Consider the following 27,790-nt stretch of genomic DNA (forward strand, 5'->3'; position numbering starts at 1 on the left):
AAAACATCTAGAGGGCCGAGTTTGAGGAAGCCTGGAATAAGGCAAATAACAGTTTCATAATAACCCTGCTTTGAAGTTCCATCTGCAACATGTATACCAATATTGCAGCCATGGCCCTCTTGTTGTATTGCTGGCCACACTGCTAATCTGTCTGCTAGCAGGGTTGCATGTCTACGCTCAGTTGTCACAGGCATGCCACTCAAGCCAGGAGTATCAAAGGGTGTGGCCTGCAAGCACAACCCAACTCTCCCTTTGATCCAGTGAACATATGACGGGCTCATCTTCACACTAATGATATATGGGATTGTGTGCATGAGCAGGGAAGAATATAAAGCAGGGATAGCCAGTGTGATGCTCTCTTTTGGTTACTGTATTTTTATTCTCTTTCACACCGCTATACACATTTGGATAACGTGCTTTGTGTGCTTTTTGTTTCCTTGGCACAGGTCACTTACTGCAGCAACCAAGGTTTGATTTGAATTTATATCCCATACTTTCAACATCAACCTATGTTCTCATGGCAAGTAACAAAATAGTAAGAAAGCAAAAGTACAATTTTAAATAGTAATAATGAAAATATAATGCATACAAATTATCACAGCGAACAACCTAATCAAATAGAGTAAAATTAAATTGTCTTAAGTGCCGGGATGCAGGTGGCACTGTGGGTTAAACCACAGAGCCTAGGACTTGCCGATCAGAAGGTTGGCGGTTCGAATCCCCGCAACGGGGTGAGCTCCCGTTGCTCAGTCCCTGCTCCTGCCAACCTAGCAGTTCGAAAGCACGTCAAAGTGCAAGTACCATAGATAAATAGGTACCACTCTGGCGGGAAGGTAAACGGCTTTTCCGTGCGCTGCTCTGGTTCACCAGAAGCGGTTTAATCATGCTGACCACATGACCCGGAAGCTGTACGCCGGCTCCCTCAGCCAATAAAGCGAGATGAGCGCTGCAACCCGAGAGTCGGTCACGACTGGACCTAATGGTCAGGGGTCCCTTTAGCTTTACGTGCCATAACTCAATGGCAGGGGACCTGCTTTGCATGCGCAAAGTCCCAGGTTCAAACCAAGAGACCCCAGTTGAAAACCCTGAAGGATGTCACAGCCAGGCAGTGTAGACTTTCGAGAGGACCCACTGCAGAATAAGACAGAATCAGTCTGCAATGAGGTTTTATTTTCGGAATGAAATCAGTTTTCCAAGAAGCGCTTTTCAGGGCCAAAAAAATATATGTTATACCTCTCGACTGTGGGTAAACTACATAGCAAAAACACAGACTCTCCACGGGGTCCTCGAGGGATGCGCGTGCATACAGCCTCAGTATAAGGCAGATTCCTATGTTCCTTAAAATGCTTACTTTGGTAACTTTTAAAAACCTGAGGAAACAGAAATAGGGAGCGTCTACAAAGCAGGTGCTCACTACTGGCTACTCCTAACTAGGAGAATGAGGGGTCTCCAAGCGAAACACGTTCGACTGCGGTCTCCTCACAAAATCAGCAGCAGCAGCGTTCACTGTAAAGCACGCGCCGGATCCACCTGAGCCGCCCACCGCCAGAGGTGCGTACGCGCCTGCGCCTTCCCTCTTCCTCGCCGCTTTGCGTCTTCTCCCGCGCGCCGCAGACGTTCGTTCAGTCGCGCTCTCTCTCGCGCGCGCGCGCGCGCTGAAACCTCCAATCACAACGAATCTCTCTCGCTCGCGCTCAACCGTCTCCGTCGCCGGTGGGCGCGCGCGCGCGCCGCGCTCTTCCCTAGAACACGCGCGCGCGGGCACACTGTCTGTTTGGGCGAGCCTGGTCGCTTAGCAACCGGCGCGTGGCCGAGCCTGAGGGGGGGAAAAAGAGCGGTTGACCAGGTCGGTGTGTTGGAGGGGCGAGGGAGAGAAACGTCGCGGGAGGCAGGCAAGCTGAGGGGGGAAATCTCGAGCGGGGCAACTACTGTTAATCTGTTTATTACATCATTCATATCCAAGAGTTTTCTGGTTTCCTCCTCCCTCTTAATCCTTTTTCCTTTTATGTAGCAAAAGTCTGAGGGCAGGGACTTTTCTTTAGCCGTTTGTAAGCCGCTCTGGAGCCTTTCCCTCCACCCTTTTCTGAAGAGCGGGGTAAAAATTCGTTAAATAAAACCAACATCTCGCCTTTCTTCCAAGATGCTTCAAGCAGCGCACACCGTCCTCTTTCCCCATTATCCTAACGAAAAGCCTGTGAGGTAATTTCGGCAGATTGGTCACCATCAGTGAGCTGCTTGGCCGATGGTGGAAGTTTGACAGTCTCCCTTGCCCTGATTGGACACTCTTAACTAGGGGTCAGCAAACCTTTTCAGCAGGGGGCCGGTCCACTGTCCCTCAGACCTTGTGGGGGGCCGGACTATATTTTGAGGGGGGGGATGAACAAATTCCTATGCCCCACAAATAACCCAGAGATGCATTTTAAATAAAAGGACACATTCTACTCATGTAAAAACATGCTGATTCCTGGACTGTCCGTGGGCCGAATCAAGAAGGCAGTTTGGCCGGATTCGGGCCCTGGGCCTTAGTTTGCCTCTTAACTAACAGCTCAGGGGTGCGAACTTGAATTAAATTCAGTATTGCGGGGGGGGGGGCAGTTAAGCCCTGCCCTGCATATTCGATCACTTGACACGATGCATGCACAAACCATTCAAAAGGCAATGCCCATCAACTTGGGGAGGGGGAGGGGCCCCTCAATTTATGGGCCCTCGACCCCTAGGAGTTTGCTCCTATGACACCACTGGACTCTTTGTAAAGTTTTTCTGTTTCATTTATGCTATGCGATTCGTGCTCAGAGTGCTTTACAATAATTTTAAATTGGGATGCGAAAATATGTAGCCCTCTATTTTTATTTATTGAATTTATATACCACCCTTTACCTGTGGGTCTTGGGGCAGTTCACAGAATAAAATCAAGATATAAAACCACAAAATACATAATAAAAATAAAAACTAAGCCAGTTTAGTCCCCCCCCCCCAAAAAACACATTTTATAAGGGCATTGCAACTCCCCTCACCATTAGCTGAGGTGGTGTCCAACTACACCTAGAGAGATCCCTGATTAAAAATGACGAGATAACAAATCAGGGGTGAGACACATTATTTTTTGAAAGTTGGTTGGCGTTGAATTCTAACAACAACCAGAGGGAGCCCTGATTTAAAACAACCAGCTGTTAAACCAGGGGTGGATAACCTTTTGCACCCATGGCCAGCACTCCAGAGGCTGTGTGTCAAAATGCACAGGGCCAATTCTTGATTTATTTTGAAAAGGACAAATTTAGAGCTACAGTTCACAACACAGATTGGCATCACAGTGACCTTTTTTAAATGGAGAGATTCTAGAGGACTGGGTTTTAAAAAACAAAACAAAAACCTTTTAGCACCACAGTATTAGAGCCGGGGACCGATGGGATCAGTGAGTAAAAACATTTAAATTTAATTTTTAATTTTTAAAAGATGGAAAAGTTGGGAGGAGTGTGCAAAACCTTCTGGCATTATGGTATCCAAGTGAGGAACCCAGAGAAAGTATCAGTTTTATAAAAAGCAAATCAAACTTTTATTTGGTATCATAGTAAAATGAAGAGTCCCCTGCACCAAGGAAGTTACATACTGTATTCCAAAGTTTGCTATAGAAGAGGAAGATGGCAAAGGAAGATTACACATCCATTTCAGATGTCCTTATTTAGGCTTAGTAGGAAGATGTAGATTAAAGGGCTGTGATGAAAAATATGAACAGGTAGACGTAGTATAGAGCACAGCTCGGAAACCTATTGCCCTACAGATGTTGTGGATTACAATTATCATTTTCCCTGACTATAGGCCTTTTAGAGTGAGGATAGTGGGAGTGAGAGTACACCAATATTTAGAAGGCCATTGGCTTCTCAGCATTCATCTGAACAGAGCCTGGCCCAGCCAGTCTGGCAGGTGCACAATGCAATACTAGTTACCTGCCAGACAATATTTTTGTTGGTCAGTTTAGTGACAGTTGGAGGAGAGCTACATAGTACTTGAGCTTTTAAAAAATCAGGATAAAATTGAATTCTTGTTAATGCATCTTATGTGTACATACGATTAAGAGGTTGTATATAAAGAGAAGTGGAGGGGGGGTGATCAAAGTAGGAATCATAAATAAAGCAGTGTTATGGGGTGTTGGGTGCCAGTAGAGGGAAAACCACAATGGACGCAATCACACAATCCACTAACAGTCTGTTCTGAAGTCCCCCTAAAAGAAATGATGCTTAGCTTAGTTACAACAAACTCACATCCCGTTGCTTTCAAAGGGATTTAGTTGCAATTATCTTTTACTAGATTTTGTCTAATTAAATGTTGCTGCTCAGTCCTGTCCATGCTTTGGAGCATGTCCTGTTGATTTAAAGTAATAATTACTTCAAGTAACTATGCTTGGAATTATATCCTTAAGATAGTAATGTGGTGCATATTTACAGATAATTTGCAAAAAAAAAAAAAGTAAGATTTTTGGTTACAGCAAAGATTAGCAAATGGGCAGGCCAAGGTTTCTGATTAATAAGAAGATACCATAAGTGAGTGTAGAGGTAGTACTGGGAGACAATTAGAAACAGAAGATGACCGAGAAAGAAGCTTTTTATATTGTGGAAGAATAAAGGAACTAGTAGCTCATCTAGTCAGTCATGCTTTGAATATTATTAAAGAAGAAGTCAAAAGGAAATCTTAAGTTAATAAATTGTTTTTTATGTAATAGAAAATGTAGACTATTTGAAACATTTTAGAAGAAAGCAGCTTGCTTCAGGTTTTGGTCAACCATCTAGGACGGCCAAGCAACAATGAAAAATAACGTTAAACCTGTGACATGGAAACTGTTGGAACAATTGAAGAACTGAGAAATGTATTTTATAAGAGCTCACTTAAGTCTTTGAGAGGTCAGCTCTTCCAGATATATTCTGAATACTTTTTGTCCACCACATATGTCACCAGAAATAGGCATGCCTGTTTTATAGCATTCAGCTGTGATGCTGAAACTGACTCATGGCATAATAGACTGGCCCCACCTGTCTCATAGAGCAACTTCAACATGTGCCATTGTGCTACATTGTTGTTGTTGTTTAGTCGTTTAGTCGTGTCCGACTCTTCGTGACCCCATGGACCAGAGCACGCCAGGCACCTCTGTCCTCCACTACCTCCCGCAGTTTGGTCTTGTATGTATTGTGCTACATACACATTATATTTTGGGTTATCATTCCAATTACTTCTCTAGTGTTTGTATTTGTTGTTTTAGGACACAGTTTTGACAGTCTGTTCTATCAAATGTTTAGATCAGTGAAGCATCCTTCCATACTGAAGATAACGAAATCATCATTGCCTCCAGTTCCATGATGCAAACAAAGTATAGCAAGGTGCATGAATTGTATGGTTGTAAAACATGCTAAAAATTGTAACTTTTACAATAAGGTATTATAAATAGGCCCATTTGATGTATGTAGAATATTATCTACTGACATGGGGTTTTTTTAATGTGTAGTTGCTTTGGAAGGCAAGAGTAGCCTAAGGTTTGGTTTTTAATTACATCGAAACAAAATATGTTTAGGCATGTCAAACTTTTATAGTTCATAATGAGTTTATTGCACATAATAATTATGGGTTCAGTAATTAAAAGTTTAAAAATTGCTGCTATTTTATTTAATATAAATGATAAATCAAAGATTTCTTTTGCCTTTATATAAGTAAAAGTTAGGATGTGTCAAACATCAATCTTATGTTTCATATTATGGTAATTGTATATTAGTAAGACTTCAAGCATGGGAGTTGTAAGAGTATAAAGCCTCTGTCAAGTGAAAAAATCATCATTGGCTAAGGGCTGAATTTCTTTTGTTGTTTAATATGCAGTACATAACGTACACATACAGAAGTAATTTATAATAATAATTATGAAACTTTATTTAGGGGAGTTCCTCCAAACGAGACTCTGTAGCACTTACCGCCGTGGCATTACAAGATCACATTTTACATAATCTTCAGCTGCAGAATCTTTCATTAGCAGATCCTTTTAAGTCAAAGACACAGAGTAAAAAGAATTCATACAAACCTGTGAAGAAGGAGACAGTCAGAGCAGTAGTTGATACTGGACTAAAGAAAACAAGCAGGCACCAACAAAAAAATGAAGATCCAGAAAAGGAGTATGTTCTTGATCCTTGTCCTCAGCCTCTCACGTTAGGTAAATTATGTTACAATGTGTTATTTGAAAGAATATTAATTAAATTATAATAAGTATTTTTTTCCATATTGCAACAAAGCAGAAGAAGAGTCCTACTTGTCCTTACAAGTAGACCCATGTAGTCTGCACTGTTTGGAAGCTTATGAGCAGGGCACAAAGATAGCCTGACCTGGTTTGCCTAAGCATCTACTATTCAGAGAAAATACTGTCTCTGAACATGGAGGTTCTAAATATGATAAGTAGAAGGAAACTTTTAAAGACCAAGGCTAATTCATTTCAAGACTTAGAGTAAAAAAAAAAAATTGGTAGGGATGTGAAAACCTAATTTGTGAATTGATATGGCTATGATTACCTTCAGTTGAAATGTAATAAATTACAGTGGTTGAGGGGGGAAACCGCATAAGGTGCTGACTATATCTTTGATCATTGTGTTCACTCATTATGTTTGCTAACATAAAGAGGTATCTCACGAAGGCTATGACATACTTGCATGCATAATATACTGTGTGACTTCATCCTTTAAAATAGTAGCTCTGGCTGTGGGTTAAGGGGCAATGTCTTTAAAAGAATATATTGTTTCCTCCTCACCCATATATGTAAATTGCCACTGTGATAAAGAATAGCAAAAGACAATCCTTCCAGAATAAATAACTTTTTGAAAGAGAGTTCTTTATATCAGTGAACTGAAAATACAGTGCAATTAAACTGTATTAGCACCATCTAGAGTTGCATTATTACTGCAGGTGGGATAAGCACTTGGGCAACTATTGCTTTTTCAAAAGGCAGTTACTAGTCTGGGCATAAAACTTTTACTTAACCTTTATCTACCCCTTGCTCAAAACTTTACAAGTTATGTTTTCATAATGATTTTAGGGCAAACCCATGAATAATGCCTGTAGTTAAACACTTCAAATCAAGAAGCAGACGTGTCTCATAATAAAAACACATGGATGCAGAAGCTTAGAATCCTGCCTCAGGAAACAGGAGTTGCACAGGCAACACATAATATTGCCATGAGATAACATGTTATATTATCTGGCAATCAGGAAGGCCTGCCCAGCTCAAATGTCTACACTTTCCTGACTCCTAAAGTTTCTAGCACACTCTTATTAACCCAATAATAGAAAAGCATTTAGCCTTTCTTTCCCTTTCAATCCCTTCCCCCGGCACTTAAAAAATGTGACTCAAGCATTTCCAGAGGTTTAACACTCTAATCCTGCAAGCACATTAGATACTTACAGGTATGTTTAGAAATCTGCAACTGGAAGCTCATTAAGATATGTAGGTATGCAATCACATAACTCTCTGGGCAAAGGGACTTCATAGTTCAACCCTGCCAAAAATTGTTAAGATCTTGGTTTCCGTACATCATCCTACATCTTGGACCTCTTCTGCAGCTTTCTTTCTGCTAATATCTCAACTGCATTTTTTTAAAAGCATCTTACATTTGTTTGTGTATTTAAAGCACTTGCACCCCACCTTTAAGCTGCACAGCAAATGCCCATGCAAATAAAAAGCCATCAGAATTGGGAGGGATCCAGATTGGACATGCACACAAATCTCTGGCGCAGTCATGCTGTATAGGCCCAAACTGGGCTTGCCGCCACTATTGGGCAATATACGAGGAAAGTCAATTCATATATGACAAAGGATTTCTCAGAAACATTGAAGCCTGCTACATCTTTCAGAACTGCAAAAAGGATTAATAACTGCCTTCAAAGAACACTTCATTGAACTGGCTTGATGACCAAGATACTAGGTCATTGAATTGTAGAGTTGGAAGGGGAAGGGTGAATCACACCTTCTGCTGGTTCAAACAAATAAGCCTCCAGGTTCCAAGAAATTTACAATCAGTTGATCAGTCTGCATTTGTTTAATTGTTCAATGCACTTTCTGTGAGTCATAACATGGAATGGTTTCCGTGCTATTGTAGGTAAATACAAATATACATACAGGGATGGGATCTGAAGTCTACAAACTAAGATGTTCTGACCATCTATTTTTGATTCAGGATTTTGTTTGTTGGCACCCTGCACTGCACATATTCTCTCAGTAACTTTAGTTGAAGAGTTGTCAGAGGTTTTGCTTGCCTGAAAAAACTATAGTGCTGCTTTCAGATGGCACATCTGCCACTCTGAATAAGTGAGACTTAAGGGTTCATAAAACAAATCAATTAATTTTTCATTTAAATGTAGATTTTAATATTCAGATTAGTAATAAATTTAATATGTGCACATGCACAAAGCATTAATTTTTGGTGGTTTCTTGTGGGACTAAAGCCAGCCTGCACACTGTCTAAAAGAACGCTGTCCAACAGAATTCCATTTTAAAAAGGGACAAATAAAGTTTAATTCACTGATTGCCTATTATTCTGTTACTTTCATCGGAGCCATTATTTTCAAACCTGTGCTGGCATGGTATATGGATGCATGTTTGTATACAGAGAAGGGGGAAAGCTTCCATGAGGAAAAAGCTTTAATGTGTGTTAATGTCATTACCATATTTTGGACTTTGTGTCTATAGCTCAGCAACTTGGGTTGGTGGAACCTCCTGCCATGCCACTAACCATTGAGGAATGGGAGCGTGTGAAACAACGATCCATAAAACAAGGAGATTCAGTTCAACCTTGTGCCATATGCAGAGAAGAATTTGCACTTCAGCCACAGGTATTTTGTCTGTCTTAGCATTAAGTCAGCTATCCTATGAATATGTTGAAATATGGACTGAAATCACAGTCAAAGCGTTGGGAGAGGATAGCAAAACTTAAATTATATCATTTTGCCACTGCACAGGGTCTTTTTGTATCAATGTGTATTCATAGAATGTATGCTGAAGTTGGGCATAGGAAAAGTTGGACCACTTCCCAACGTTTCTGAGAGAATGGAATAGTTTGCTACTCCTGAGCAAGCATTGAATTCCTCTTCCCCAAGTAGTCTTCTGTCAACAAAGAGCTGGAACATGCTCTTTAATACAGAGTACCTTGTGTAGCTACTATAAATAGCTCAGGTCTAGGCTTTGTGAAATAGCTCAAAAGTTGCACCATTTTTGTAAACCGGGGGGGGGGGGGGGAGGAGAGAGAAGCAGGCCACAGGAGTTGAAAAACTTTAGAAGAAGATCCTTAAGTTTATTTATTATAGTCAATAATAAAAACTTATTCTTATCCTTATTCTTATTATTATTATTATTATCACCACCACCACCATTTCCTGAGCAGAGTTCATGATCATTTTTAGGAATTTTGATTGTACTAAGGTAGAATTTCTTAATTGCTTGCAATCACGCTTTTAAGAAAGGGAAAGCCAATATAGGTTAGGAAACAACTTTTCACAGTAGTTACTGCAACTTTTTGTTCTTGATCTGAAGTTGCAGATTGTTATTCTAGCCAAATCCCCCAAATTGTTAATGTAAGTTTTGCTAGATAAAGAATTACAAATTGTGATTGAGCCCTAAATATTCTATTTCTTCAATGAAAGCTATTTATCTGACATGCCATTGGCAATTTTCACTAGTTATACCAAGAGTAGTATATATTTTTTGAACTTTTAAGTTTCACAAGATGTTTTTATTCTCTCCTAACAGGTGTTGCTGTCATGTTCTCATGTGTTTCACAAAGTAAGTAAACCATACGTTTATTAAAAGTGAAATGTGCATCAAAGCAGTCTTGTACATTGTAGAACTAATGTGAATTTAAAGTGTTGAAGTCAGGCTTTTGTTTCTAAGAATCACAAGTTGAAATAATTTGAGGATATACTGTTTTGAGATGGTTGCTCTTTCTTGTAACACTAAGCCAAGCCGTGGTTTAGCAGGAATACATGAACTGCTGGAGAAAAGATTCTGGCTGTTTTGCTCCTCCTCTGTTCCTGCTGCTGCTGCTGCTGCTGCTGCTGCTGCTGCTGTAAGCTTAGCTGCAGTTCAACATAGTGTGTTGCTCAAACCCAGACTCATGATTTGTCTCCTCAACACAACAATGGCATGTTGTAAATCATGAATCTATCTTGGTTTACAGCGCATAGCTTGTCTGAAGCAAGATAAACCATGAGCCCAGGTTCAGATGATGTGCTGAATTAAACCATGGCTTAATTCTCCATGGTAGCATTGAAGAATGAACAAAGTTCATTCTTGGAGAACGAAGTGTTCTCCAAGAGGAGCACACTAAGCCATAGTTTGGCTTAGCTTTACATGCGAGATGGATCAGTGTCCTTTATCTTATTGTGAAATGTTATCATTCATATATATAAAGGCAAACGTACCACAATTGCATGTAGTTATGCACTCTTGAGGTTCTAGTTATTTCAGTGGACCTAGTGTTGCATTCCATTTAATAGTTAAGTGTATCAGAATCAACAGTGTGCAAGATTTAACTGTGTATAAGAATAAACAATTTGCAAGATTTAACTATGCGTGGCTCTTTATTTACTCTAGCTGCTTCATAGTTATTTTATTACAGTAGTTTTATTAAAATTCTGATATTCCTCTTAAAGAGCCAACACTGTTTATTAAAGTAAATCTGGAATTGGCAGTCTGAGTAGTGCTCTAATAAGGATGGCAAAAAGTGCCTAGACAACATGGAAGTATAGGAAGAACAGAAACAGATCAGGAATTGTAGGAACTCCTCTCCCCATTCCAATTCCATTACTTTGAAATAACCCGTTTCCACAATTTTAGCATCATGTACATTCACTTGCCCCTGATGCTAGTTCCTGTGCAAGCTTTGCATAAATTGTACCCACAAACTCATATGTATAAAGATGGTGGGGGAGAACACATTTCAAGCAGATTTAAAGGTAAAACTGAATGTTATTTTTCTAGGCATGCCTGAAAGCTTTTGAAAGATTTGCAGGTAAAAAGACCTGTCCAATGTGTAGAAAGATCCAGTATCAGACCCGAGTAATTCATGATGGAGCACGCCTATTTAAAATAAAGTGTGCTACAAGGTAAGGATGACTGGCAAATGACAAAACTGTTTTCACTGAGAAACATTTATTGGAAGATCTGCATACACAGAAGACACTACACAGTGATGGGTGCAATGTTATACCAGAGCTAGAGAATGATACTTTAACCTTTTTTTTTTTACATTTTAATGGTTAACATTTAATTTTTACAATTTAATCATCTCATATTTAAGCAGAGATGCAAAGCTTCTATGCAGATTTTCACTTTGAGGCAGATACTAAATTAAGGTTGATTTTGCTCAGAAAATGTGTAATCATTTTCCAGGCTTATTCCAGACCATGTGGTCCATGCAAGTGCCTCTACTGGCGCAATGGAACAGTAGTTACTACGAAACTACTAGAAATTTAAAAAGCTCAACAACTTCAATCCTAAAAAAAGCGCAACAACTTTGGTCGGCCCCCACGGCCCTTCACTTCATCAAATCTGGCCCTCTTTGAAAAAAGTTTGGACACCACTGCTTTTAATGGTAGATGTATGCAAAACCAAATGACCTGCTAGCAAGATTTTAAAGATAAAAGAAAGACCATAATAATATTTCTACCTATAGAAAATCTTTCTAACTTGTAGTAGCAATAATTGGTGTGAAATGGTAAAAAATGGAAGTGTCTAGTCAGGAGCTCGCAGTCAAGGGCTATGTTTTGCTGCTGTAGGAGAGCCTGTCATGTTACAGTAGTGGTGGAAGACGAAAAAGAACAGGTGCAAATGCATTCTGGATGCATGGTGGCCACATAAATTTGCTTAGCAGTTTTGGCTCCATTTAATAGAGAGCCATTCCTCTAAAGTAGCCACCGCTGACAGAAATGAGCTCTTTTTTCATCCTATTTGTTAGTCCCAAGATAGGAGCCACCAAAGATCGCAAAGCCCTATTTATAGCCTTCATTCTGGGTGTTTTAATCTGTATCTTTTCTTGCTGCAGAATTCAAGCTTTTTGGCGGGGGCATATTGTTAGGAAATGGTATAAAAAGCTAAGAAAAACAGTGCCTCCAAAAGATGCCAAATTAAGAAAAAAATTCTTTGAAGAAAAGGTATGTGTAGCATTTTTTAATTCTTAACAATGTTCCCCAGATTCCTCAACCTCAAATTATAGTGCTATAAAAACAAAACAAGTCCGGCATTTATTAAATTGTTCAGAATAAGTTAATACTTTATACAGCGGAAACCTAATACACCTTGATAATGTTTAAAAAGTATATAATGACTCTGGGTTTTTCCTGGAGATTCTCTTCTGCATGCATTTTATGTTTAGTCAAACTTGCAGGTAGGTGTTCTTTTGTTTTTTCTCCTATACAGTACATGGTGGAAGAGCTGGATAGCTACAGTGCTTCTTATTTAATCTCAGTTTTAGTTTAGACCTTTAACTATGGGATAGTGAGAAGAAAGGTCTCCACTTTGTGTAGCAGTCCACTGCACAGAAATATGTTGGGGGAAAGGTCTCCACTTTGTGTAGCAGTCCACTGCACAGAAATATGTTGGGGAAAAGGTCTCCACTTTGTGTAGCAGTCCACTGCACAGAAATATGTTGGGGACACTACCATGTGGAATAATTTCAAATGCCTTTCATAGTTCAATAGCTGAAAACAAAAATGTTTTTCAAATATTTTAAATAGTTATTCTTAGTTCTGCGGGAATCTTACACTTTGCAGTTTTGTGGGATTTTCTTATTATATTCTCAAATGATTAATTGTTAGACAAAGTCATGTTTGATACATAAACCATATTCAATGCCCTTCTAATGATATGATTCAGTTCCCAAAAATCATTCACATAGTATCTATTTTTATGGATATCGCTTCTATGTAGAATAACAACAGCGGTCATTCCAGTGTTAGAGACACAAAGTAGTTGTGGATATTAAGAGCATATGTATATTGTAACAAAAGGAAATAATGATTATGACAATAAGAAGCCATGTCCTCTCACCCATCATGCTCTCTGTCTTTCTGACCTTTCAGGTTCAATCATGTTGCTTTGCAATGCAGCAAAATCACTCTGAGTTGACTTTACTGCATCAGTTACAATCTAAGATGCGTGGTTTGAATCTTCCCACACCTAGTTAAAAAAATTGCTTCAATGCTTTACTGTGTCACAGTAATTACTAGCTCTCACCATGTGAGGGCATATTTAAACAATATATTTGCCTCTCAAAACTGATATGGGGAAATCACCTCAAGGTGACTTTATCACATCAAAACGTAACATGTTAATCAAGCTTCAGTCTTAATCTTAAAATGCAATCTGTACAACTTGAAAATATGCACTTATGGAATTAAAGGTAGAAAGCTAAATATAAAGAAGAGTTGGCTGAGCCACAGCTTGCACAATCATAGTCCCTGGCCATGATCTAGAACAGTGCTTCTCAACCTGTTTTAACTGATGCCCCATTTTAGCTAATACAGAAATCCCACCACTCACTTCAAACCCAACTTTCCTAATTATTTTATTTTAATGTTCAAATGGATGGAAATTTCATGATGTTCAGTTTTTTACTTGTGTGTGTGTGTGTGTATATATATATATATATATATATATATATATATATATATATATATATTGAAATACACTCACACACAGAATATCTTCATACGCCCCTGGAGATGGGATGCCTCCTGGCTGAGAAATACTGAACTACACAGCTCACACGGAAGCTTTCATATTAATTTCAACAAAAACACAACAATAGGTGTTCAGGCCCATCAGACTCTCAATAAAGTAAACTTTACCGTTTCCTTCTACAGATTTTCTTCTGTTTTCATTATTTTAAAAAATCTGATCAACCATACCAACTCTTCCTTAGTTGCCGTATCCTTGCTGCTTATTTCTAACACAGGGGCACACTACTAAAACCACTCAGATGCCTTGTACATAAGAGGAAGCATCATTATATTAACGGTGTTACATTGTAACGGTTAACTCTTTAATTTGTTTTTCTTAGTCTTTATTTTTTCCTCAGTCCTAGTACACATTCTTCCTCCTCTCTGCACAGCCAGGAAGTTCTCAGGAAGTTGCAAATAGCCATGGAAGGAACTGCAGTTGATCCATGGGCTGCTTGTGGGGGGAAAGGCCTTATTAAGAGGACCAGAATGCAGGACAGTATTTTATACCCTCAATGTGAATATGGTCTACACACTGTCCTTGAGCAAAGAGTGAGAAGGCATCCCTTTCCCCCCTCTGTCCTGGTCTAGAGCAGAATTCAGTTGACAAGAGAAAATGAAGGAGTGTTCCAGCAACACTCCTGAGACTAGGAAAGTTGGCATTTGTGTAATTTGTTATCTTCTGTATATATGAACAGTTCTTTTCTCATGGACCTAATGCTATGCCGGGAGTGGAGTATGAAACACCTGCAACTCACTTTGCTCCATCCATTCAGCTTGCTAGGTTTGATGGACAGATAGGTAGTAATAACCAGTCATCCTCTACATGGACAATTGGTGTAATAAACTTAGCTATTTATATATTATTAATATATTTAATATTTAATATTAATATATTTAAGGGATTTGAACCCCACTTTCCACTATACAATATGTCTCAAAGCTATGAACAAGCCTTGTGCCCCCTTATGCTCTTCTCTCTTTGTGTCAACAAGCAAGCATACCAGAAAGTCATTGGTAAATTATATTTTCCTTTCTGTCAGAAAATCTATAGTTAATGGCTTTAGAGCAAGCTAGGATATCAAGCTGCATTTTGAAGTTGGCTTCATATTTTGGCTTTTTCCAAAGCAGTTAACTGTAGTTTCCTGATTTGAAAGTGATATAGAAAATGGATAGAGAAACAATAATTAACTGATGACTTCCTGGTATGTTTGCTTGCTCACAAAAGTGGGGGAGTGAAGTGGCTGTATTTGGGGACACAAGACTTGTTCATATATCTGCTACTTATGCAAAGATACAAGAATTTAAACACAGGTACTCCCGTCGTTCGGTCCCAGCGCCTGCCAACCTAGCAGTTCGAAAGCACCTTCGGGTGCAAGTAGATAAATAGGGACCGCTTACCAGCGGGAAGGTAAACGGCGTTTCCGTGTGCTGCGCTGGCTCACCAGATGCAGCTTTGTCACGCTGACCACGTGACCTGGAAGTGTCTGCGGACAGCGCTGGCTCCCGGCCTATAGAGTGAGATGAGCGCACAACCCTAGAGTCTGGCAAGACTGGCCCGTACGGGCAGGGGTACCTTTACCTTTTTACTGCCTGTGGGTAAAAGCCTCAGCGCCTAGGGCTTGCCGATCGCAAGGTCGGAGGTTCGAATCCCCACGGCGGGGTGCGTTCCCGCTGCTCGGTCCCAGCGCCTGCCAACCTAGCAGTTCGAAAGCACCCCCGGATGCAAGTAGATAAATAGGGACCGCTTTCTAGCGGGAAGGTAAACGGCGTTTCCGTGTGCGGCTCTAGCTCGCCAGAGCAGCGATGTCACGCTGGCCACGTGACCCGGAAGTGTCTCCGGACAGCGCTGGCCCCTGGCCTCTTGAGTGAGATGGGCGCACAACCCTAGAGTCTGGCAAGACTGGTCCGTACGGGCAGGGGTACCTTTACCTTTACTGCCTTCCAACCAGCCCCTCCCAGTCCCTTACCGCTTAATCTGTTCCATGAAATCATGATGTTGCCATTGTTGGATACATTCATGCAGGACCAAAAGAATGACACAAATCAAGAGCATGTGTCCTTATCAGCATCATCTGTGTTGCTCACATTACTTATCTACAAGTACCTACTGATAGATTCAGCAACTTCGAAGATAACAAACATAGCCTGCAGAAACAACAAGATGGCTTTCATAGTTAAAGAGAAACATGGTTTATTCATATGTTTTATCATTTAAAATTCAAGCACCCATGAAGATGCACACAGATTTCCATTAGATATATACAAAAATACTGTAGTATTTTACTAGCAAGTGAAAGTTCTGCACGCTATTAATCACTCTAGGTTCAAAGCTATCCAGTACACTTACATGAGAAGTACCGGTAAGTCCCATCCAAATCAGTGGGGCTTAATTCTGAGTAAACATATAGGATTGCACTGTAAATATCAGTTTCTTAAGGCACTTAGTCTGCACATTTACCTAGAAGTCAATCCTTGCATGCCTTAGTTTTGAGTAAACATGCATAAGATTTTAATGTCACCCTGTGATCCTCCAAAACTGGTGTTTCTAGATTGCAAAAAAGCATTTTAATATGGAAGTCTTACCTTTTCAAAAGTTAAAGAACCACACAGTTAAAAATGCTACAAAAAGATGGCTGAGTAAAATGTATTAAAATATATATTGACTTCCTTTGGCAGTAACACACAAAAGAAGGATCAGGTTTTGTACTGGTAAAGAAATTCTACAGTTAGACCTTGTGTTTAAAATGTCACTGCTAAGTAGAATGTATTTTATTTGTCTGACTGTGGCACAGTAGCCTTTTTATTAATCCATTCAAGATTTTACTAATAAACATCAAAGGGGTTGCAAAAGGTTACTGCAACCAAGCTATGCTAATTTTTAACACCAATGTATACACAGAGTGAAGTGTTGCCTAGAATTCAATGTGCTTGGTAGTGAATTTCTTTGATCCTTATCTAGAACTCTGCTTGTATATGTCATCTAATTGAAGTAAGATATTTTATGGCTGTAATTAAATCTTTTCAAATGCATTATCTTAAACTTAGCTGAAAATGCAGACAATTGTTTAAGAAGCTAGGTATATTATTTGTAAAACAGTGCAGCTTGTTCTAGTATCCTCCTTCCCCACCATGTGACTTCTTCCCAAAGATTTTAATTTAAATCTCACCAAACAGCATAATGGTCCATGAGTTTGTTTAGCCATTTGACTTCCTTTATCACATAGAGATGGCAAACATTCTGTTGCTAACTTGATGTGGCTCCAGGCAGCAAGGCTATGAGGATTTTAAACCAGTAAAAGCTTATCAACTGATTCATTGATATGCTGTAAATTCCAGTCTTTTCATTTTACTTTAAAGTCAACACATTAGTAAGCAATTTGCTGACATAAAGATGGATTGCTTTAAAAGGGTTCCCCTTGGGTGGACAAAGTTCACCTCAATGCTTTTGTGTGCATCTTTAATTTAATCTTGTTCTTGGGCGTTGCCTAAAACTTGTGACTGATGGTGCTTTACATATTGATAAAAATATTTAGAATGCCTCCACTTTGTCATATTGTTCAAGTTGAAGGGCAGAGAGGTCACAAAGTAGATACAAAATTAATTTCTTAAATATAGCATTCTTTTTGAGACAGCTTTTCTGGGAAACAAAGATATCCCAGTTTTTTAACAGGATATTTTCCTTTTATCCATTAATTAACTACCTTTCCTTTGAAGAAAACATATAACTGCTTGGATCCTAAGTTGTTTATCCATTCATGTAAAGTGAAAGGGGTGGTTTCTGCCACCTCTCCTTTTGTTTTCAGCCCACACCACCATATCACAAACCATCCCCAAAAGTTCCCCAACCCCCAGGAGGGGAAGTTCCGGGGTGAAGGAGACGTGGGAATGCTCTATTCAGTCCAGAAAGGAAAACATTAGGATCCCCCCAAATTTATTTTTTAATACAATTTACATTACAAATTTATATTTTTGGTGTTTGTTGAAGACCTTCCTTTTTCAACAAGCCTTTTAACTATAGATTTTTCATCAGTATCACATTTGAAATTGTTTTCTTAAATGTTTTTATTGCTGAACACTTTGGGATGTTTCATAAATAAAAATAGATTAATTGCAAACACTGACTTTGGTCTTAGTGACAGGAAGAAAACTGCCCTATGATCCTCAGATGAAGGGCAGTATAGAAATGGAATAAATAAAATAAATAAAAATATTTCGGAAACTTCATTCAGTGTCAAATAGCCTGGGGCAGTTTTAGGTAGAAAACAGGCAAAGGGTCCTAATCCTGATTGGGAGCACCTTCTGGATTGTGGCCCCACATTCTGGGTGAGAAGCACATGCAAAGCTAGTAATGTGCATAGGGAATAGGATTCATTATTTAAGCCATAAGGGTGTGTCTTAACTCCCTGCAATGGAGGCAACCCTGGCACTGATGCTTCATATACTCTTCCAATCTGCTTGCAACCTATTACAGTGGGAGTAAAATCTTTGTCTTACCGTTCAGTTTTCAGAGATCTGCCAACGATTATTGAATTCATACGACACCCGCATAGATGAGCTCTTCTCCGAGATTGATTCTAACGTAGCTGAAAGTCAAAACTTGTTTCAGCAGCTAGACAAGAAGTTGGGCCCAGGCATAGATGAAGTTGAATGGGAAAAGATACAGATGCAGGTTGGTTTCAGAGACAAAAATGTGTATTACCTCAACCTAGCTAAAAGACTGACTCTGCCTCCTGTGCTTTGTATTAATTGACTGGGAGCAGCCTTTTTTGTACCTATTATTTACATATTTGTCCTCTTCCTGTGATGTGCATGTGCTACTCCCATGAGGGAGGATTGGCTGGCTGGGCTACACCTGCATCATTATCTATGAGCTTAGGAGTTGAACAAAGTGGTGGACTACTTTTTCTGATCCAAGTCCAAAACTGCTTCCACTATACACCGCTGCACAGAGAATTATCAGTGTGCCCTGTTCAGACAGCAAAGCCAGCTATTGGTGGTTGCCAATGCCAACTCGTTCTTGAAACTTTAACATAATCTACCTTAGAGTTCTACCACCTGTCCAGCACAAAGCGTAGTTACCTGATTTGCTGCATTATCCCTTCATCCTGTTCATTGTTGGCATCTTAGTGATCTAACCCATTGAGCAAGTTCAGGGAACCATTTTTCACTGCTGGGGCTTGATCAGAACTCACCCACCCTCCATGGGCCATTTTTGAGAGAGCTATCCATCTTACATCATATGATCAGGCAATTCAGATTTCACGCCAGGAACAAGTTCAGGCTAATCTCCGATTTTAAGAGTTGTAGTGCTTAGCACCAAAACTTGGAAATAGAGGTCTTTGTGATCATATTAGGTCAGTTGGCAGATAAGTATGTGCGCTCAGAATAGGCCAAATTCAGAGGCATGAACGTACCTTAAGGACCTCTTGAACCCTTATACCCCAGCTTGATCAGAGAGATCATCTCAAGGAGCAGTTACCGTATTGGCCTGAATATAAGCTGCACCCGAATATAAGCCACACCTTTAAAAATCGGGGGGGGGGGGGGGACAATACCCAAATATAAGTTGCTCCCTTAAAATTCTGTGGGCACTCACACCCATTCCATTTTACCATATGTCTATTTCAGCAGTGATATCATAAAAGCCAATTTTTGTAAGGTTATGGATTTAAGCTGCATTTTAACTTTTCATGGTCAGAATGTGGGGGGGGGGGGAGTAAGGCTTATATTCAGGCCAATACGGTAGTTGCTGTCCATGTTTCAGAGGCCCAACCAGTCTCTGCTAAAAATTGGGTATTTTTTGTCACTGCTACCATGCTATGGCACATTTTTCCAGCAGAGATTCGACAGTTATCATTGCTTTAGACTTTATCATGCCTACAGGTATTTGCAGTTGATTAATTTGATTAGCCTAGGGACACGGGTGGCGCTGTGGGTTAAACCACAGAGCCTAGGACTTGCTGATCAGAAGGTCAGTGGTTTGAATCCCCGCGATGGGGTGAGCTCCTGTTGCTCTGTCCCTGCTCCTGCCAACCTAGCAGTTTGAAAGCACATCAAAGTTCAAGTAGATAAATAGGTACCGCTCTGGCGGAAAGGTAAACGGGGTTTCCGTGCGCTGCTCTGGTTCACCAGAAGCGGCTTAGTCATGCTGGCCACATGACCCGGAAGCTGTCTGTGGACAAACGCTGGCTCCCTCGACGCATAGAGCGAGATGAGCGCCGCAACCCCAGAGTCGATCACGGCTGGACCTAACGGTCAGGGGTACCTTTACCTTTAATTTGATTAGCAAGTCACTTTAAGGATTGTTTTTAAATGTGTTTTATATTTTATAGTTGAGCACCACGATGATATTTTATATGATGGTACAGAAATACTTTTATAAATGCAGAAATTAGGCTTGTGGGCCAGAGATTCTTTACCCGATCTTAATAGTCACAACCCACTAGGGCTGTGCAATAAATCGCCATCTCAAATACTGGTATTGAAATGACATCGTGATAAGTGTTTCAACAAGGCAATATACCGAGAACAAAAGGTGGAGACTTGACAGGTACGCAGAGGGTAGCTCAGCTGATACTTTGCAGGCATCAGCTCTCCTGCTTTGTTTGCTCTCTCACTCTTCACTCCTTCCAAACCCCTCACACAAACCAGCAAACTCTTTAAGCTTAACCAGTATCTTCCACACCATCTCTCTCTGCTTTGTTCTCACTCAACCTCACTGAGAAATAAGGAGAGTGGCTGGCTGTTGGTAACCCCTTGCAAACACACAAACCAACTCTTTAAGCCTAACTTCCTGCTCTCACCCAAGAGGTCTGCTAATTATGCAGAGCCTGCTAACAGTCCAGGAGGAACAACCCCCCCCCCCCCCCCGCTAGACAATCAAAGATCCAGCAGCAAAGTAGACAGAATGTAAAAAAAGAACTGGAAAGCTCTTCTTTCTTCCCTCACACTCACCCCCCACTGGTGGAAAAAAAGAGGGGGTAGAGTTTTCATTTTTATTTTCTGGTGGTGTTTATGTTGTTGGTTTCCCCTAAATAACTTTCCTCCATATTAAAAAGGAAGATTTTAAAAATTGATGTAAAGGAGACAGTTTTTGCTTGCTTGCCCTCCCTCCCTCCCTTTGGTAAAAAGGGAGAGATTGGTAGTATGGGTGTTTTGGGGGAGCCCTTCTGTGGAGGGGGATGGAGGGGAGAAGATTTAGCTGCCTGCCTTATGCTGAAATGGGAGGTTGGATACTATGTGAGAATGATGGGGAGTGTGTCTGTAAGCAATGCAAGCAAATGAGTGCCTACTCACAAGCAAGCCCTACTGAATTCACTGAGACTTACTCCCAGGAAAGTAGAAGTTGGGCTTATGCATGCATAGATTGCACTTAGACCTCCGAGTGGGGAAGCAGATGCAACTTGACTAGTAAATCACTTAAACTACTCTTAAATAAGTTGAAAATATATTAAATATATTCCATGGGAGTTTATTTTTATTAAATCTACTTCCTTACATTTTATCGTGATATTTAGCTGGTGATATATCGTGATGTTGAAAACCAGATATTGCCCTGCCCTACAAACCCACTATAAGTCTTTCCTACATTTAAATATTTATTTTCTCCATCTTTCATCAGTGAAACATTTTGAGTATTTTTTTATTTGACCAGAAATGACTGACAGACTTTAGTGCTGCAAAAGTTGATGTAGTCTAGTATAATTCCAGTTTCAACTGTTCTGTCAGCTTAAGAGCTGTTGCAAAAATGATGATTTCAAAGCCAATTTTCTCCCCCCCCCCCCCCGCGTTCCACATTTTCCACTGTGTATGAATACAAAGTGTTGCTATTAAGCCAGTTCAGTATTTTCTATGCTTACCATTTTCTTTCAGGCGTTCCGGCAAGACATAGTTGACTGCCCAATTTGCATTATGCCGCTCATCTACCCCACTCACCTGCAGGAGGGAATTCCCCAAGCCAGCTACTCATCATGCTCCAGCAAGACCGTTCTGCTCTCCTGTTCCCACATGTTTCATAGTACTTGTGTTCAAGCATTTGAAGACTTCTCCTTGGGAGAAAGACCCATATGTCCTTTATGCCGCTCCCATTATCAGAAGAAAATACTTAACTAATGTTTTAATATAATTTTTCAAGGCAACTGAAAAAAGGCATTGGGTTGTATCCAATGCTGGTCATATTCCTTAGAACAGACCCATTGAAATTTAAGTCCATTAATTTTAATGGGTCCACTCTGAGTAGGCCTTAGTTGAATGTGTATTATAGAAATATTAATGTATTTCAAGTATATATGAATTACTTGCCATTTTCAGCAAGAGCTGCCACACAAGTTTTTCCTTTGTGCATATGTTTATGTCAATAACCAAAGACTGCTGTCACAGGCCTTCTGGCAATTCAGAGTGGGATGGACTTTTATAGTATTGGGTACAGCGTATTTTCCCATAATCAGGAAAGGGGTGGAAGAGATGTCAGATTTATGGGGGAAGGATTTACCAGGCCTTAATTAAAACATAGCCATTGATTTACATCCCTTTCATCCAGTTTCTCGAAACCAGAGACTGAAGGCAGAGGACACTGCAAGTGTGGTAGCAGTAGCAACTAGGCCACCATGTTCAATCTCGTCCCCCACAGACTCCCAAGCAGGAAAGAGGTTTCCGTTCCTGCCAAGGAGTAAGCACTGAAACTGGGAAGAAAGGCTCAAACCCTCAAATCTGTAAGCAACCTGGGGGGTCATTTCATGCGTTTCACTAGTTGGATGTAAATACATGCTAGCTCCATCTCATCACCATTCCTATTTTTAGAACAGGGTTCTAAAAACTTCCCTGCTGCAATTGCCGTTCGTGAGTCATTCCCATTGTTCCACATTGCAGGCAGTCACATTACAGAACCACCATCCTAATCCCTGAAGAGAGCTTTTCTCTCCCATAAAGTCAGTTCCTCACAAAACAGAAATAATATTATATTACTTGTACCCTACCCATCTGATGGGTTGCCCCAGCCACTCTGGGCGGCTTTCAGCAAAATATAAAAGAACCCACAAGGTAGAAGAATTGTTGTGTTTATCCCACAGGATAGCCACTTGAAGGATCGTTAACAGGAAGGTAACTTTTGCTTGTGGGTTCTGCGGAGTTTCAAATGGGAAGAATAACAAGTTCACCAAGAGATGGGAATAGGAGGCAAGCAAGTAAAGAGACAATTGAGGCAGTTCTCAGTAGCTAAAAATGCTTTGTGTGAAGCCAGCAAGTTGTTTTTTCATTTCTGGCAATACTTGCAAGATTTGACCATGTGCTCCTTGCCCAGGTGAGTGAGGCACAAGCCAAATACACTCAAAAGAATTTTATTCCCTACACTCACCATGATGTGAGTATGACAGCAGGCTAGAGACTGGGGCTAGAAAAGCAGCAGCAGCAGTTTAAAGGCAATGAGGAAATGCTAGAAGAGAATTCCAACTCACTTGGAGATAGAACCAGTGTCTTTCTGCTTGGTTCCTTTCTGACTACTCAAGAAGGAACCTCTTGTGTAAAGAGGTTCCTTCTTGAGTAGCCAGAAAGGAACTAAGTAGGAATACACTGGTTTTATCTCCTTACACCATACATCAAAAAGGTATTGTACAGGAGTGAGGAGAGGAACCAGCACTCCTAGTCTTCCAGAGCTTTCTACAAGATTCTGCTTGTGGTCAGCTTTTCAAATCATGGGATGTATGTCTTCCCCTATCTGGATGTGCTTTCATCCATCCTCTATTTAAAAAGTGTTCCTGGGCACATTAATGGTACATCCCAAACATTTGTAAAGGTGGCGTATCTTCTTGTCCATAAACTTCACCCATACAAACAACTACATACATTGCTATGCACTCCCCATTTCTTCTGAAGAAAATTCACAAGCTCCCTAAGAAGAGAACAGAAAAATCTCAGTGCAGGCAGAACATCTGTGAGATGTTCTCAATACCAGGCTGTACACAATGTCAAAGTGTTTTAAGTGAACAGAAGACAAGGTGCACCATTATGAAGCTTGAGCTGAATGAACCAAGTAAGCTGTAGAAGAACATATTGTCAAATCCTTTAATTGACACTGTAAAACAGGCAACTGTGTAAAAGAGATTGGAGAAAGAGGTGAAGGTAAACGTCACATTACAATCTGTAAACAAAGTGTCCTAGTGAAGCCAACTTCTAAATAACCCCTCTATGTCTGCTTGACATTAGCTTAAAAAGCTAGAGAGTAAAGATGTGCTCAGACTTTGCAACAACAATTCTGTCACGCTGTGTTAACACAGTGTACCAGTGGAGGAGAAAGCCAAACAATGGCGCACTTAAGACACTTAACTTGCATACATTTTTGGTCTGATTTGATAAACATCTAGCTCATACAAGAAAAGCATATTTGTGCTTTAGCCTCATAACGAGGCAGATGGTTTATGACTGAAGTAGAGGTTTTTGTACCTTAAAAAAAAGGTACAAAACACTTGACTACACGAGTCAAACCACTAGGAATACATTACTAGTATCCATCAAAGAATTACTAATACCATCTACTTAAACACATTTAAGCCTTTATAACTTTAAGTATTTATATGTAATTTTTATCACTATATTTGAAAGTAGAACTTCATCTGTAAAATAATTTTCAACTGAGGGATAAAATGACAATTTTAACAATTTCACATGGACAAAGTCAAGGAACAGGAGACCATCACATATATTTATAATGGGGGGAGGTGCTGAATCTGTCCCCCTTCCAGTGACTCTTATTTCACATGCATCTCCAGAGTGGTGCATTGTGGATTTTTGTGTAAGTTTGGAAGTGGGAGGCAGCAATAGCCAGGTTATACTTCAATTTCACAGGGTGAGATGGCCTGTATTATTCTTGTATCAGCAGGAAACAATGATTTGCTGCAATGGCACTGGTCACATTACTAGATAAATCCCTCCTATTTTCGTGCCAAAGGCATTAAAACTTTACAGGGGGCAGCTTAGACTTTGGCCTAATTTCATGCAAGCGGCTGGGAAGGGGCAGGGAATGAAAGGGGAGGAAGAGGTCCTACCCATCACTGGCCTATTTAGCACCACAAATATTGTCCCAAAAATGGCCCTTGAGAGGGAAAGAAAGTACCCCACCCCTGATTGAGATGCAAACCAGTACATAGGATAAGTTGCACACCTGATCCTAAGAAATTATAAGAATTGAGATGGAGCCTTCACTAATCAAATGATTTTTGGGGATGGGGGCAGGTTTCATACCATGTACCATTAATGCTAACCACCCCAGGATAACCAAAGGCAACATTTTCAAGGAAGCGTTTCCTCTTGCACAGCTCCTGATTTGAATGGGGCTGTACAGTAGAGCACTTACAGGTGAACTAACCCAAGTTTATTAAGGTACTTACGGAGATTCCTCATGCCATCTGCATTTATTGTCTTTGATGTTTAATTTGCAAATTTGTCTAAGTCAACTCTCTACCTATGAAGAACATGGATTAAAATTCTCAGTAATTTGGTATGAACTTTGTCCAAAGCATGATAGCCACAGAATCACAAATACTTTCAAATTCAGTTGGATCCATCTATATGTTGACTGCAGTAGCTATGGTAATAAGCATACTGTTGATGTACCTTTACTATACAGAATCCACTTTTTTTTCCTGTAGGCATATTACTATTATGACATGAACGATTATGTTTCAATGTGGTGTTGAGTGGAGGTGCCAAGCACACTAAAAATTCTAAAACCAATTACTACCATTTCAAATTGAGATACAGGGTCTCAATATCTAAACTCTCGGGCCTGGTTCAGATAATCAAATGCTGTGAATGTGAATGGAAAAACAAGTCAGGAAGCAGAAGTTCATTGCAACTTCCCTTGCTTAACAGCTTCCAAACAAGCTTATCCACAAGTTGGCTGGTTCAGAAGCCATTAATTTTCCCATTTGCATGTGATGTGAAGTTATAGTTAACTCATAACTACAGCTTCCTGGCTTCTTTCCCCACTTATGTGCAGGGTGCTGTATGTGGTGCACAGCACTTGTGCATATCCTGGCTTAATCTGAATACCCTAACAATGTCACTAAGTGAGTCGATTTCTCTACATCTTCCACTGTGGCAAAAAGCCCCCAGTTTACAATTTATTCCAGTTCCCAGAAACAGTTTTATGAAAATAAGTTCTGTCCTGCATCTGCTCTAGTTGTCATTTCCACTGACAATATTAGAAAAAATTCTATAATGTATTTACTATAAATGCTATCTTCCAAAATTTAATGCAAGATTAATTTTCATAAGAAATCATATGAAACTTAGAATAGTGTCTATTATCCAGGAACTCTACACTGATTTCAAACAGTGTAGAAAATGCTTGTGAGCCCAAATGAATCTAGTAACATTCTGAACTTTCTTAAAAAGCAGGATAATTTGCAGAATTATTTCAACATTGTACAACACATCAAAACCCAGTTTTGGACTTACTGAGATTAATATAATACTGATATTTTCAAAGTGAGGTAAAACATTAAAGTTGTGAAGATCCAGTTAACCTTATGGGATCTAACTTATAAAATGTGCTCATCTATGAATGGCCAGTGTCACTTCATAATCCAAGAACTACAAACCTTCAGCAAAGTTTCATAAAATGTCATGCTAGCCTTTACAATCTACCTACCTCTACTCACAGTATGTATGCTAACTTCCTTCAGATTCATATGTTACACACAAGATTTGCTAAAGTGTAACAATATCAATGAAAATTGCATGCTTTAATTGGAATCTATATTTTCATATTTAAAAAACTGGAGTTTATAATCTGCTACCTGATTACTCCATGTTTTTTAAAAAGATAGATCAACAAAGGAAATAATGAAAAAATGGTCTATTCTAATGAACTAGAATGCACTGCACACTTAACCCAGGGCACCTAGAGTGGGATAATGGTTTTAACACTTGTGGAAGTTGTGTGCTATTGTATCCTTTTCTCACTGCTTATGCATATAAGGCGACACATTACACAGAAGGGAATGAACAGAATTCTCTGTGCATTTAATGGAGTTGTGTGATTGCCCTAAAATGCATGATTATGTACACAACAATCAGAGGTCTGTGAAATTACAATTTAGCACTGCAACCTAGGCTTACGTTATTGTGTAATTCATAAGTCTCAGTGGAAGTTACCTTTAGTGATAACTGTAGGCCAGTTGGTTATTTAGAACCAGGAACTGCTGGTATCTTAAGACACAATGACAGTGGAAACTCATCAGACGGACAATGAATGTACTGATCCTGGATCTTACCATATTCTCTATAAGTTGTCCGTTTTCATAATGCAATTTTACTGAAAAAGCAGCAACTCTAGTAAAGGATTTGCCATTTTCAACTTGCAAGGCTCATCTCAGACACCCAGCCTAATTCTTCAGCAAAGGGTTTATGCTCGGGAGATTCTTGGCCTAATATGTTGATGGATCAATATGGAGGTGGATCCAAAGAGGAATGGAGTTTTCTTTTCCGCTTCCAGGTTTCAAGACAATTCTGCGCCAGCTGACACAGTAATTTAACATGGATCAATCTGAGCAAGAAGAGAGTACAGTCTGATACACCCAGCTTTCTTGGGTGCAATTTTTTTTTGTTATCAACTTGGACCCAATATACAAACAAGAAAAAGCAATACAAAAACAAGTGCTATGAAGTGACAGGAATGTCATGAAGTCAAAAGGGCTCGGTTCCACCACCTGCTTTTCACAGTGTTTTCTGGTGCCCGTTTACAGATGGCTTTGCAGCCTCAGAGTCTCTTGCATTGTGTGAGAGGTGAAGCTTGTCTAAACCTGCAAAACATTTCAAAAGACAGTCCATTTAAATTTCTCTTTCACTTCTGACAAGTATAGGTGTTTTCAAAATCACATTAGTCTTCGTTCCAATACATAAATAAATTGAAGATTTTTGTCTGTGGAGACCTTATCTGAGAACATGAGAAACTAGACAGGATTATAAATGGCACAAGAACAGCATCTGTGAAACTTAAATGCCCCTTGCAACTGTCTAGTAGAACTTGCAAACACTGTAAAGTCATAATAAGAGG

General features: G+C 39.9%; 2 protein-coding genes across 5 annotated transcripts in view; one reads left to right on the forward strand and one right to left on the reverse strand.

Annotated features, from left to right (window-relative positions):
- Positions 1-1,712: 1,712 nt before the first annotated feature.
- On the forward strand, positions 1,713-25,231 carry RNF32 (ring finger protein 32). Of its 4 annotated transcripts, none has more exons than XM_028751384.2 (9): positions 1,714-1,846; positions 5,289-5,369; positions 5,917-6,187; positions 8,711-8,853; positions 9,767-9,799; positions 10,997-11,121; positions 12,060-12,168; positions 18,239-18,406; positions 21,610-25,231. In XM_028751384.2, exons 2-9 carry the CDS (start codon positions 5,346-5,348, stop codon positions 21,847-21,849), a joined length of 1,113 nt encoding a protein of 370 aa, XP_028607217.2. In that variant the 5' UTR covers positions 1,714-1,846; positions 5,289-5,345; the 3' UTR covers positions 21,850-25,231. The 4 variants fall into 4 exon arrangements, with proteins under 4 accessions (XP_077792878.1, XP_028607217.2, XP_028607214.2 ...); XM_028751381.2 differs by having other exon boundaries at positions 1,715-1,892; XM_028751382.2 differs by lacking the exon at positions 1,714-1,846 and adding an exon at positions 1,925-2,199.
- Positions 23,771-27,790, reverse strand: part of LMBR1 (limb development membrane protein 1) — a 60,449-nt gene continuing 56,429 nt past the window's right edge. Inside the window, exon 17 of the mRNA XM_028751379.2 lies at positions 23,771-27,536. Coding sequence (XP_028607212.1) covers positions 27,451-27,536 — 86 coding nt within the window. The 3' untranslated portion in view covers positions 23,771-27,450. The remainder of the gene's footprint in view (positions 27,537-27,790) is intronic.

This window comes from Podarcis muralis, chromosome 12 (genome assembly GCF_964188315.1).
Source record: "Podarcis muralis chromosome 12, rPodMur119.hap1.1, whole genome shotgun sequence".
Lineage (NCBI taxonomy): Eukaryota > Metazoa > Chordata > Lepidosauria > Squamata > Lacertidae > Podarcis > Podarcis muralis.

Excerpts from the sequence above, each read along its gene's own strand:
- RNF32 (XM_028751384.2), top strand. The coding sequence starts at position 5,346 with ATGATGCAAACAAAGTATAGCAAG. Across the intron at positions 6,188-8,710 it reads TCCTCAGCCTCTCACGTTAG|CTCAGCAACTTGGGTTGGTG; the intron begins GTAAATTATGTT and ends TTGTGTCTATAG. Across the intron at positions 9,800-10,996 it reads GTTCTCATGTGTTTCACAAA|GCATGCCTGAAAGCTTTTGA; the intron begins GTAAGTAAACCA and ends TTATTTTTCTAG.